Source organism: Fulmarus glacialis, unplaced genomic scaffold (assembly GCF_000690835.1).
Source record: "Fulmarus glacialis isolate BGI_N327 unplaced genomic scaffold, ASM69083v1 scaffold29528, whole genome shotgun sequence".
NCBI lineage: Eukaryota > Metazoa > Chordata > Aves > Procellariiformes > Procellariidae > Fulmarus > Fulmarus glacialis.
The window spans coordinates 1-13,100 of record NW_009227028.1 but is presented as its reverse complement, the minus strand read 5'-3'; the positions used below and the strand labels follow the sequence as shown (position 1 = coordinate 13,100).

Below are 13,100 nucleotides of genomic sequence, written 5' to 3'. Positions count from 1 at the left end.
AATTAGGTTGGGAGGAGGAGTTGTATATAGGTATTCTCTGTTGGGTTTTTTTTTCAGTTGATTACAATTGTTTAGAATGGATTTGGCTACTTAAAGCTGAGACTCTAGCTCTTAAATATTAAGACATGATTTGTGCTGTATTTAGTAGTTTTATGGTTTCCTAGCACTCTGATTGTTGAGAGACTGCAGGAAGCTCAGTGGGAAGGTTGTGATTCTTGTATTTGCATTTGAGGATTGCAGCAGAAGAGTAAGGTGCTAGCTATGTAAGAACTTAGTGATATTTGAACTGGTGACTTTTTTCAGGGGTGGGGGAAGGGGCAATATCTGATTGAGAAGGCTTGCTGTTTCAGAAGGAAGGGTTGAAATAATTTGTTTGTAGATTGGGATTGGAAAACACCAGAGAAAGTAATAACTTACAGAATTTCTGGCTGTATCCAAACTGGCCTTTGGTCACTGGAATAAGCTTTGCTAATTTTTTAAAAGATCCTACTTTTGCAGTCTTTCAGAGCAGGCATGTAAAACTGTTAAAGTAACATCCTGTCTTTAACTCTTTCGTTGTAGACTTGTTACTACAGATATTCCACAGATAGATAAAGAGCAATTAATTGTGGATTTGACAAAAGAAAGTCCTATTGTTCAGCTAGTACAAGAGTATGAAGAAGATACAAGCCAGTCAACGGTAACCTTGCTGCCCAGTGAGGATCAGGAAGAAGAAGCATCGGCTTGGTTTGAACTTGAGACGGAAAAATACTGCTATGACATGGCAACAGCATGTTGTATTTCCACCTTTTCAGAATATCTGTTTAAATGGTGTTCAGTTGCAGTAGCCATGCATCGGCAGCGTAGTAAAACTGGAGGTAAACAAGGGCAAGATTACTCTGCTGATGTTCAGCAGCCACAGGCGGTTCTGACCGAATCTATACATACGTCAATAGACGAGCCTCTGCCTGAGCAATTAGACAGCAAAGTTGAGAGATCATCTGGATCTACTGTTGCAGTTGACTTCAGCAGTGTGGTCCATGAGGAGATCAGTAATGACACCACAGATTCAATTGAACTGGAACCAAGCCATCCTCAGACTGTCTCTCAATCCCTCCTCTTAGAAGTTACTTCTGAAGTTAAGCCATTGTCAACAACAGACACAGTGTTGGAGCCTGCAAAAGAAGATGCAGGCCAGGTGGCACCAAGGGTGACTCCCCAGGTGGATATAGCTGAGATCAGTGCAGAAACTGAAAAGGCTGAGAGCTCTGTTGCAGAAGACGACCCTGTAGCTTCTGAGACCAGTGTGGCCACTGAGGTAAAGGAGATGGGCACAAGAGAGACTATTGCTACTCCAGTGATTTCAAAGCCTACAGAGACTGTTCTGCAGCCTGACTATACAGTAGGCATGTTAGCCAGTGATGCTGGGGAAGGAAAGGAAAGCACTCCAGAAGTGCAGAAACCTGTTTTGCCGCCTATTGAGTCTTCTATATCTGCCGACACAAAGGAGGATGATCAGGCAACTGAAGAAGCTTTAATGGCAATTCCGGTCTCTGGGGGACCGCAGAGAACAGCTACAGACTTCTATGCTGAATTGCAGAATTCAACAGATCTAGGCTATGCTAATGGAAATCTTGTTCATGGATCTAACCAAAAGGAGTCTGTCTTCATGCGCCTTAATAATCGCATAAAAGCCCTAGAAGTAAACATGTCACTCAGCAGCCGTTATTTAGAAGAACTTAGTCAGAGGTAAGTCTGAGGAAGACTGGTAAGGGTCTACCGTATGTAAACAGGATTTTAGCCAGCTATACAAAGGAACATACACATACAGAAAGTAGTACAGTGATTTACTTCAACATAAATCACAGCATAAAGCTTTATGGAAAACTGAGAAAAGTACCTAATCCTAGGTAGCTACTGGAGACCTAGATGTCTGCAGGTGGCAGGGGTTCCCTTTCTGTATTTCAGATACAATCACATTTATTTTGTTTTGAGGAATATTGCTGTGGTTTTTTTAAAAGGATAAAGTGTTGCCAGGATGTAAGCACTAATCTTGTCCATAATCCTTTCAACAGAAGGGCTCATCCTCCTGTTGCTGTTAGACTGAATGACACAGACCTACAATGCCTTCTTTACTTGAATTGATTGTTTCCACTTAAACTACCGTGTTATCATCTGTAATAACTCTTGTTGCAGACGGGAGCATGGAGAGGGAACCAAGAACTTTCTGTGAGGGATGCATATATGTTAGTGTTTATCTGTGGTGCTCCTTAGCCATAGGAGGATCAGGGAATGTACCCATTTCAGAATTGGTTCCAAGGAGGGGGCTCTTCGTTATATTTACTATTGTGTTGTCTGTCTTGGCAGACAGTGTTTGCAGAGAATTCTCCATAGTGAATTCCAGTAAATTGGTGCTAAGCTCTAAGGTGTTGAAATAGATTTTACTTTAACCTTGGAAAAAACCCACAAAAAACCTAGAAAGACACATCTCTGTTTTATGTGTGAAACTTAAAAGGAAATACCACTTGATGTTTAAATAAAACTTCTTTGGGCAAAGAAAAGTTTTCTCCTGGCATAGTCGTATTTTCTGAAGACAAGTCTAGTGCCAAGGAGTTTTATGAACTAGCATTTCAGACCTTTACGCTCTTTATTTTAGGTACCGAAAGCAAATGGAAGAGATGCAGAAGGCTTTCAATAAAACAATAATAAAACTTCAGAACACCTCAAGAATAGCAGAAGAGCAGGTATGGTTTGTTGGAGTACTTAAGTGTTTTCCTAATTAGGAAAGTTTACTTTTGAGAAAGAGTTGCAAGGAGGTGCAGAAATCCTCTTTCACTTGAAGATTTTTATTAGCTGTGCCTTTTAAAAGCATCCATTTCATGCTTCCCAATTTTTTTTTTGTAATAAAATTTTTAGATATATTCTGAGTTGTTTTAGAATAAAGCCATTTCCAGCTCTGTTTCCTGATTTTGTATTTGAAGAAAAAATCAGTTGTCAGCTGGTAATGGCTAAAACTCTTAAATGTCTTTGCCAGTGAAAAAGTTATCCAGGTCATTTCCAACCCTTGTTTCTTGGTTGTAGCTGCATTCAAAGCCATTTTTTTTTAACTTGGTTTATTTTTCATCTCTGATTTAAAGTATAGATAGACAATTGCCCTGATGCTGCTGAATAGACCTAACCTTTAGAAAGGGAGAGGGGTGCAGTAATGGCTTATGCCAAATTTGCGTTTGAAAGTGTAGTGCATGTAACAAAGACTTTAGTTCATTCTTTAAAATGTGGTTTAAGAAAGTGGGAGCTGAAGGAGGTTTTCCGTGCTCTGCCATCCTAGCTTTCCTGAGCAGCTGTGAAATACAGCGCTAACTGCAGTGCTGAATAGTCACTAAAGCAACTGTGCATGTGGCATAGCAGACTTAATCCCAGACTGTCTGAAAATTTCTGAAGTGCAGTCCCAGGCTTGTAGTTTCCTCATCCATCAGCAGTGAAGAAAATTGCAACTTTCCTGAGATCATATCCATGCTCTTTTCTACTTTTTTTGAATAGTATCAAACACTGGTCAGTCTGAGGTGCTCCTCTTGGTTAACCTCCCCGATATTCTGCTTACCTTTCTTCATTTCTTACAGGATTAAGAATCCTGTTAGGGCTCTTTCCAGGAAGGAGATGATAGCTGCAAAGGACTTGTTCCTGCCTGGCTTGGGCTCCTGTCATTAAGTGGCTGGCTACCTGATCCCAGAGCAGAAGCTGTGCGTCAGCCCTTAGAATTTAGCTCTGCCTAGTCATCTGCATGTGTATTTTGTAAGATGACAGTACTTAACTTCTTGATAGTCATCGCATGGAGCTGGCTACTTAATCTGCTTTTAATGAAGGTAGCAGAAGTCACTGTAATGAAATGCACTTGGCATAATGTTACAAAACGTTATTTGATAAGTAAAAGTGTTGATGTTTTTAAGTGCGTATATGACTAATGCTGCTTAGCAGTTGCAAATGTTATATGAAAGTTGTGTTGAAAACAGTGCTGAATAGGTCCTGTGGCTACAAAATGCCTGGCTGTGTCAGATAGAATGCTGACTCGGTACATGTGAGAGTATACGATGGTAGGAACCTGACAACTAAATAGCATGGCCATGACTCTCTTTAATACAGGATCAGCGGCAAACAGAAGCAATCCAGCTGTTACAAGCACAGCTCACCAATATGACGCAGCTAGTTTCCAATCTGTCAACAACTGTGGCGGAATTAAAACGTGAGGTAATTATAATTCAGCAATATGGCACGAGAACTCAAAGGAAGCAGATGCATAAACATATCTCAATTTGAAGAGGCCTGGAGTCTTTAAATGAAGCTTTTCATTTGAGAAGTTGTCTGTAGCAGCTGGCCAAGGGAGGGGAGGAAAGTTTGAGTAGCTTGAGCTGTCTTGTGCACAGCAAGATTGGTAGTAATTTCTACTACAGCCCTACTAGCCCCATGGTTGTAGTCTGAGCTAACGATAAAGATAAAACTTAGTTGAATAACTTAATATCTCAGCCTTCCTGTAGTGCATTGGAATTGATATTGTTCTATGAAATGATTCTTAATGAAATTAGAAGACCAACCACTGATTTTGAAATGGCAATAATGGGATTTGTTGCACATATAGAATGTTTGACGTGTCTGAGGGAATGGTAAAGTTCATGCTTCAAGAACTTTTCCGGCACTTGCTCCATTATATAACTAGTTGTATTGCATGGCTTTGTTACACAGTTTCAGTAAAATGGGATGCTTTGCAGTGTCCAGCACTTACATTGTCCACTTACATACTAACAGACTCTTGCCATAAGAGGTTTAGTGTGCAAGAGCGTACTGGCCACTGTTAGAACTGGGCTGTAATAACAGACAAATATGTGGAGGGTTGCACTTTAGCTACTGAATGGGAGGCTCATATGGCTAAGGCACCCTTCTCCTTTCCTCTCTGGCTATTGTCTTTTAAGATTAGGGAAATCTTGGAAACAATATTAGGAACATACTCTCTCAAATGTTTACATTCTCCAGCCTGGGATTTCAAGCAGTACTATAAACATGACCTTGGTTTTTGTGCATGTTGCCAAAGACATCTCTTGAGCTGTTTTCTAACACTTAGTGAGACTCCGTCCTTGATGCTTGGCTGGCTAAGCTCCTGTTCATGAGTGCTGTGTGGTTTTAACCAGGATTTGACAGTGGTGATCATCAGGGTATGTTAGATGAGTATCCTGGAATTGGAACACATGGCTTTCCCTGAACTCAACTCTGGTCACCTGAGTCTATTAGTCTGAGACATTTGCACAACAAATGGGAGGTCGTGTTCCTTGTCTTTTCTAAAGTCTTTGTATGACTTCTAAGATCTTAGTGTGTTTAAGATATTTTTATAGGAAAACAACTCTGCAACTCACTTTTTTTAAACATTATCTGCAAAATACCCCTGGATTTCAGATTCCATATAATTCTAGTAAGTGTCTTCTGTCAATCTTCAGAAATGAACGTACTTGAAAAAATCGTTTTGCTAGGTTGTGGAATGCAAGAGTAGTTAGAACGATGAAACACATTGAATCAAGTGAATATAATGGTATTTATTCTGTGAAGTACTGCAACATCAGCTGATAAAAAGCATCCCGTAAAATTGAGATAGTATTACATCCATGTCAACTGTAAAACAGAAAAGTTACTTCCTGAGTACACTTTCTTAAGGAAAGTATATTATTTAGATAGGTTTGAATGCTCTTTGCAAGGGGCGGCTGCTCCTTTAAGTTATGGTAGTACCATAGTCAGTGAAATCTTGTCCTGTGTGACCAGCTAGTGGTTTTCAGCCTTCATTCCTTGAATGCTGTGTAGCCAATAGACTACATCAAACCTCTGAAAAAATACTCAAATTGAACAAGTGTTTAGTGAAATTGAAGGAAAGTGACTTGAGAATATGTAAATTGTGTTCTTCTAAAGATTTTAATGTTTAAAACACGAGAATAATAGTATCATTAAATTATTCTTTGTCTTTAACAACTATATTAAATTCTTCCAGGTTTCTGATCGGCAGACTTACCTTGTGATTTCTCTGGTTCTCTGTGTCATTCTGGGCTTGGTGCTTTGTGTGCAGCGGTGCAGAAGCACTTCTCAGTTCTGTGAAGATTACCTCTCAAAAATTCCCAAAAGTAATCACTACCCTAGCCCCAAAAGGTAATGCATTTCTATTTGAAACTTAATTGTTCTTGCAGCTTTTATTGATATTTCCTAATTCCATGGGGACTGGCACATCTGCTTTAATTCTGAGTTGTCTTTCTGCAAACTCAAAATTGATAGCAAAGAGCCATTACTGCTCTGTAGTAACGCTCTCCTAGGAGCATTTTGGGGCTACTACACTTAACGTGCCTAGATAGCTTGTTGCAAATACAGTACTGTGCCCGTTTGCCAGGCCTTCTTGGGCACCTCAGCGAATAATTCTGTCCTTCTGCCAAAGATGTTTCTTAATGAAAAACGCATATGATAAAGTCCCGAGAAAAATGTGTTTAAAAAAGCTTTGTGGATTTTGTTTCCTAGATGTTTTTCCTCCTATGATGATATGAATTTGAAAAGAAGAACTTCTCTTCCACTGGTCAGATCACAGTCTTTTCAGCTAGCTGGTAAAGAAGGTATTATTCACATATCATACATCTAGTCTCTAGTGTTACTCTATTACAATGTGTGTGTTACTGCAAGTGTGTGAAAATGGAATTGCAGATTAATGTCAAAGTACACTGGATTATAGTAGTTCACGTATACGTTCTGTAGGACAAGATGGTTCATGAACAGGTTACCAGACACTCACAGAACTGTGCTAAATTATGCTAAAATGTTAAATGTAGTCTTTGCTATCGTTTATACTCTACAGATGTTTTCTTGGGGTTAGTAGCAATCCATGCAGGCGTTCAGGTCTACAAAGCTGTGAAGCTTGCAGAAAGTGGCAATTTTCTTTTTTTTTTTTTTTTTTTTTTTTTAAATGCCAGACGTGGGAAGTCTGAATGCCCTACTTCTGAGAAGTCCTGAGAGCCTGTCTTTGAAACTTGGCAGATATTTAGGATCCAAATTTATCAACTGTAGTAAGAAGATTTAGACTATTTATCTTGTCTTGGGTATGAGGAATAATCTGGTGTTTTCAGTGTTCATGTTACACTTGGTACAACTGAATTTTGATTTCTTAGGCCATCATCATCATGCAAAACCAAAAGTGTTGCAGATTATAGTAACTACCAAGTATGCAGCTGATGCTGCTTTTCAGGGTGCAGCAAACTTGCTTCGCGTTTTTTTTTGTACTGTGAATAAAACTGCATGAAAACTCATGAGTTGAATTGGGAGGCTGCAATAGAGACTAGTTAAGGCGTAGACTATTTTTTTTGCAAAACCACGCTTTTTTGGAATTCTCGCCTGCTTCAGCTTGCAAGAATGATTTACAAAGCACTGATGGAGGAATGCCAGAGTGGTCTCATGTCACTCTGAACATCTGTGTCCTTGATAGGTACACATGCTTCTAGTATCTGTCCTGTCATGGGCAGGCTGCACATTAAACACTGTTATATTGGTAACAGTTCATTTTCGTAGAAGCTAACCTTTGCTGACTACTGTTCCTTTTCCCTAAGGGATGTTCTCTGCACCTCTCTTATGGCCTAATCTATCAGGAGGTCAGGTGTTTTCAAGTGTATATCACTGATAGCTGCCTTGACAGCATAGGGGAATTCCTCTGTGCATTGACTTCATTTTCAGTGTTCATGTGCTGTACCTCCATTAACTTACAACAGGACAAAAACGTGTCTCAGTGGAATATTTTGTCATGTTGTTACTTATTTAGAACTGTGTTGCTCTAGAGCTGGCAGTGTCGGGACTGCTAAATTTACATTCCCTCTCTTACAGTGGATCCAGAGGACCTGTACATTGTAGAACCCCTGAAGTTTTCCCCAGAGAAGAAGGTACAGTGGCTGTGGGGAGGGCAGGCTGAGCTGAGTGTGTTTCTGCTGGCAGGTGGTGCACGTCTCAGCTGCTCTCCCCTGCGCTGGTTCCTAGGCTTGGTTTTTATGCTCTGTTTGCCTTCCAGAACCTAACTGTTCCTCTTTCTACTTGTGGTTTCAGAAAAAGCGATGTAAATACAAAAGTGAAAAAATAGAGACTATTAAGCCAACAACAGAGCCTCTGCATCCAATAGCCAACGGGGAAATTAAAGGAAGGAAGCCGTTTACGAACCAGAGGGACTTCTCTAACATTGGGGAAGTTTATCACTCTTCGTATAAGGGTCCTCCATCCGAAGGAAGCTCCGAAACGTCATCACAGTCTGAGGAGTCCTATTTTTGTGGCATTTCAGCATGTACGAGTCTGTGCAATGGACAGACCCAAAAGACAAAAACTGAGAAGAGGGCTATAAAACGAAGACGGTCTAAAGTTTCAGACCAAGGGAAGCTCATAAAAACTCTAATACAGACTAAGTCAGGGTCAATGCCAAGCCTGCATGACATAATCAAAGGAAACAAAGATATAACAGTGGGAACACTTGGTGTCACGGCAGTTTCTGGACACATCTAAAACTAGCTGAACTTATCAAACAGGAGAGTGTTTGTTCGTTTGAGAACAGTCTGTGGTATTCTGTGGGAGGATAGTGGGAGACGAAGAGCTCAACTAATTGGAAAGTATTCAGAAATTTGGTTTCTGCCTTTTTAAATAGATGGGATTGTGTCAATCTTGGCTATAAGCTGCAGCTTTACGAGGCTGATAATTTCCTATGAGAACAGCTTGGGGGGAGGGAGGGCAGGGTTCATTTTATAAAGGTTTTTTTTCACAGTTCCTGGGGCAGAGATTTTTTTGAAACCCAGTTTGTTGGGTGGAATAGGGATAAAAGCCTAATCCTCTTCCTTTAGCTTTGTTCCTATTTCTTGCACCTTCCCATATTTATGTGCCTTTTGTCTATTTATAATGCCACTGGAAGAGGGGAGATACAATTGTTTGTCATTTGATTTATTTTGTAATTTCTCTAGCTTTTTTTGAAGATGCAACACTACAGTGCTGTAAAGGGACATGTGTTGGCCTTCAGCTGGACTCAGTAATGTGGACTGGATACTGTAAAAATACTAATAGATGGACTTGTCTGACTAGATTCTGGTTTTGCAAACTCGATTGAGAAAAATATCTCACTAGAGATGGTAATCACATTTATTTCCACCTTCAGTTACAAATCGGAGCTGTAGTCTGATGTGCTAAATGAATGACAGTTGCTTTCTAGGATTTCCTGTGTACGATGGGATCTTAGGCTGATGAACGCATTTGTTATCTAAATTGCCTGCTATAGTTCTCTGAAGGAAGTGATGGGGAATGCTCACTGCGTCTGTGCGGAGAGTTCAGGAAAAAGCTCAGCTGAAGAAGCGAGGGTGAGCTGCTGCAGCTGGGCTGTTCTCCAAGCCAGCTCTGGATGTGTTGTTTGCAAAGCCTTGAAGTCTGACCAGTCAGGTCGGTTCAACGTGGGTATTTCCATAACGTTTGCTTTTGTATTGGCTAACAAATGTGCAGTGTTTGTATGGTTGGTATTTTCATATCCAAGTGTTTTTTATTTTGACTGTGATTGTGTATTTGGATACTATAGGATGTGTGATTGCTAAAATGTTGAGTGTGTATCTGAGCGAGTGGAACAAAAGGTTACTCCTTTTGGCAGGTGTTACAGGTTCACGTTGTAAAAAATAAGTTAACTTATTGAGCACTTTTAGTGGTACCCTTTTTAACAGATCTAATGCCTTTCCTGGGTATTGTATGTAATGTGACTTATTTAAGCCTTTGGTTTTTTTGCTGCTTTCTTGTTAGTTTATGAATACTTTAAGGTGATGTACTTTTGGAGTTGATCTGCACAATTAGCCAGTCAGAGCACATGAAACAGACGTGTTGAACGTGAATTCAGAAGGGTTTCAAGCCTGGATGAGGAAAATACATACCACCTGAGTGCAGCATACAGTGTTGTGGAACAAGAGTATGTAACTACAGAGCTGTAGTGCCATTAGAAACTGTGAATTTCCAAATAAATCTGAACACTTTGTCTTTAATTTACTGGCATTTTTCCTTTGAAAATGAAACTTGTGGCTTAATTTCTTCTCTGAGAAGGACTAGTCTTTAAATTTCAGTGCAGAACTAGGACTGGGCCATCATAAGGCGTTTGCAAACTTATTTGTCAGCCTAGATGTGTTCGTCTATTTAAAAAAAAAGGGGAGGAGGGAAGCTGAAGGCTGAGCGGTTGTTTGTATGAAAGTTCAGGAATCCTGGCCATGTAAAACTGCTAGAGGTTTCAGCAGGTGTCAGTTCACATCTTGACCTGGGGGATCCTTAGAAGTGGTAGCTTTCTGTGAGGATGACTGCATGAAATTACCTCTTGGTACTCAGAGTTAAGCTTTGTGAAGGATATTAAAGGCCATTAAAAGAAAATGTTAGATAGTCATTTATCATTTCAAACCAGAGTTGTCAGCTTGAATTTTGCCCCTTATGGGTCCCTTCCTCCTAACTTACTTCTAGCAAGCATAGCAGCACTGCATGTGGCCGAATGCTGAATTCACCAGCTGTCCAGCATCTACTCTTGTCAATTGAGACTCCCCAGCACTAATTTCTTGCTTGAGTGTCTCAAGACTCTCTGCTTCATCATAGGGAGTGCTGATTTAAAAAACAATTGAATGTGGTGTTTGCTGAGGGGGTGGGGTGGTGGGGTGTTTTCTTTTTGTGGTGCACGTTTTTTTTAATTAACTGGCCTTCCTCTTGATCGCTTGTAAGAAGTGTGCTTTCCTTTACTGCCCTGGCAAGTTGAAGCTGGACATGACTGAATTCTTAAAACAGCCCATCATCACTATCTGGCTATAAACCAAAGACTGACGGACCTAGAATATGCCAGTAGGTGTAGGATGAGGTCAAATGAGTCATGATGCAATACGCAGGCAATAAATGTGTCTCTAATGGGGGGCTTACTTTTCCTTAGGTTTAGCTGGCCTGTAAGTGTTGGATGAAAGTAAATTTGGTTGTGAAACTGAAATTAAACCAAAAATGGTGGTGACCATGTATATTTATCAATCATACAGTGAGCATACAGCTCTGGGGCAAGGAGGGGTTGCCTTTCCTGGAAGCAGCGGTTCCGTGGATGGCCAGAAATGTCTTCCTTGTCCTTTTCTGTTTTGTGGTAACGGACAACTTCTTACTCTGTCCTGCGTACATTTGCTTCCTGGGCTGGAGTACCCCACGGCACTGGTGAGCAATCCTTGACGTTCCCTTGGACATGACAGTTGAGAAGTTAGCAGTACTCCTATGTGTCAAGAGGAGCTTGTATGAATTCAGCTGGTGTGATGGGGAGCAAAGGTATTGCCCCCAGTGCAGACTTTTCCAGTATTTTAAGTATCTGGCTAACAGAAATTTGGGTCAAACAGTGAAAGATGTCAGCCTAGTTTTTTTTGTCCTGGCTCAGCAGAGATGGCTGTTAGCAGCAATGACTCCTGTGAATAAAGCACGTCTATCATAGAGTCGCTGCTGGTGCTTATCAGCCAGGGGCTGACTTTCATACTCTCATAAATACGCTGCCTAACCATTTCAACTATGTCTAGGTCTAAACTTTCCAATCAAAGCATAGGTTATGCTTCAGCTGCTGAGAAAGCCAGCATCTGAAGGAACCTACTGAGCTTCTTGTGCTATTGCAAATTCGAGAGTGTTTGTTCTGGCAGTAGACTGGAGATTGAACCACAGCTTCCGCCTGCTGCTGCTGTGCTGCTTTTAATTATTTGTAACCACTTTTTTTAAAAAGGCTCTTAATGTCGAGTTCTTATTGTTTAATGTTATCCTTTCATGTGGGCTCTTGAGTCATTTTTTACTTCCAGTTTCATTAATGTCACACTGACTCTAGCTTTCAAAACTTGATTCTTTACTCTGGTGAAGTCAAGTCTCTTTTAAATTGGTCATAATCTTTACATAGAGAGAGTAGTTTCTAACAAAGACAGCTTATAAATCTTGACAAATTCCTATGGCATTGTGGATACTTACAGGGAGGGCCTAGTCCACCTTGTGATATTGCATAATAAGGTTGGACAGTTGTTGGTGTAAAATACCAAGAAACCAGCACGCGTGCGCAGTAGTGAGGACTGCATCCTTGCAGTCCTTGGGCAGGTCTCGAGCCCAAGGTCAAAAAATACTTGAGCAACACAAATGTTTCCATGGGAGGATGGATAGTCACAAACATACACATTGTATAAGTGAATTACTAGCCATGTTTGCCAAAATAAGGTATTTAGGTTATATACATTATGCATCAGAGTGGAAATCCAATATATTTAAAACACACAAACTCTAGTAGCTGTGTGGTATTGGTAAGTAGAGAACTGAAGTATAAGGTGTCTGTGTGGCTTCTGCTTTTGCCAACTTGCCGTGTGAGATGAAACAAGATGGAACAGCTTAGCATGCTTCATTTAATTAGGTACGAACATGTTCCACTTCATTTGGAACAATTAAAATGTAGAGCCCTGACCACAAAGTGCGGTGGGTAGGCTATCAAGCGGTGTGTGTCTCATCTGGAAACCCTGAGTGTCAAACAGCATCAGGTACTGCTGGAGAAATTACTGGGGTTTCTAACAGCTCGAGAAGAATTAGTGTTCCCAGAGGTTGTTTAGATAAAACGTGTTAGCTTAGGAAAGGATAGTGATACCCATGAATCTTTCTTACTTACCTCTCCTCTAATTTTAAGAATAGTAATTTTGAAAGAAGCTACCAAGGAGCTTTCGGCTGCCTTACTGCTGTCTCTCATATTGGACACATGGCCTGGGAGCTGCAACTGGTCTTGCCCATGCTGCTTTTCATTAGAGACACTAATTAAGTCACAGATTAGAGGTGCAGCTTTTGGTAGGGAATGGAGATGAAGTTAACTCTGCACTTTGTGGACCTAGAAATGGAGAAGAAATTTGTTTGCCATCTTGAGGCTTGTTTTTCCTTAGTTAGGTGTAGTAGCTAGAGCCTACATCCAGCTGCTGGGCCCTCTGTGAACTTGCAGCAAACAAGAATATTTGTCTGTGATTTTTTTAATAGTTTTTTCCTCCAGAAAAATAACTTGAAACATCTAATGAATATCGTAGAATCATAGAATCATTAAGGTT

At 40.4% G+C, this 13,100-nt stretch overlaps 1 protein-coding gene across 1 annotated transcript in view; it reads left to right on the top strand.

Moving 5' to 3' along the window:
* SUCO (SUN domain containing ossification factor) overlaps window positions 1-9,311 on the top strand; it is a gene marked incomplete at its 5' end in the record, with an annotated part of 29,462 nt that extends 20,151 nt beyond the window's left edge. Inside the window, 7 exons of the mRNA XM_009583013.1 lie at window positions 562-1,728; window positions 2,636-2,723; window positions 4,120-4,224; window positions 6,005-6,159; window positions 6,520-6,611; window positions 7,867-7,922; window positions 8,083-9,311. Coding sequence (XP_009581308.1) covers window positions 562-1,728; window positions 2,636-2,723; window positions 4,120-4,224; window positions 6,005-6,159; window positions 6,520-6,611; window positions 7,867-7,922; window positions 8,083-8,529 — 2,110 coding nt within the window. The remainder of the gene's footprint in view (window positions 1-561; window positions 1,729-2,635; window positions 2,724-4,119; window positions 4,225-6,004; window positions 6,160-6,519; window positions 6,612-7,866; window positions 7,923-8,082) is intronic.
* Window positions 9,312-13,100: the final 3,789 nt, after the last annotated feature.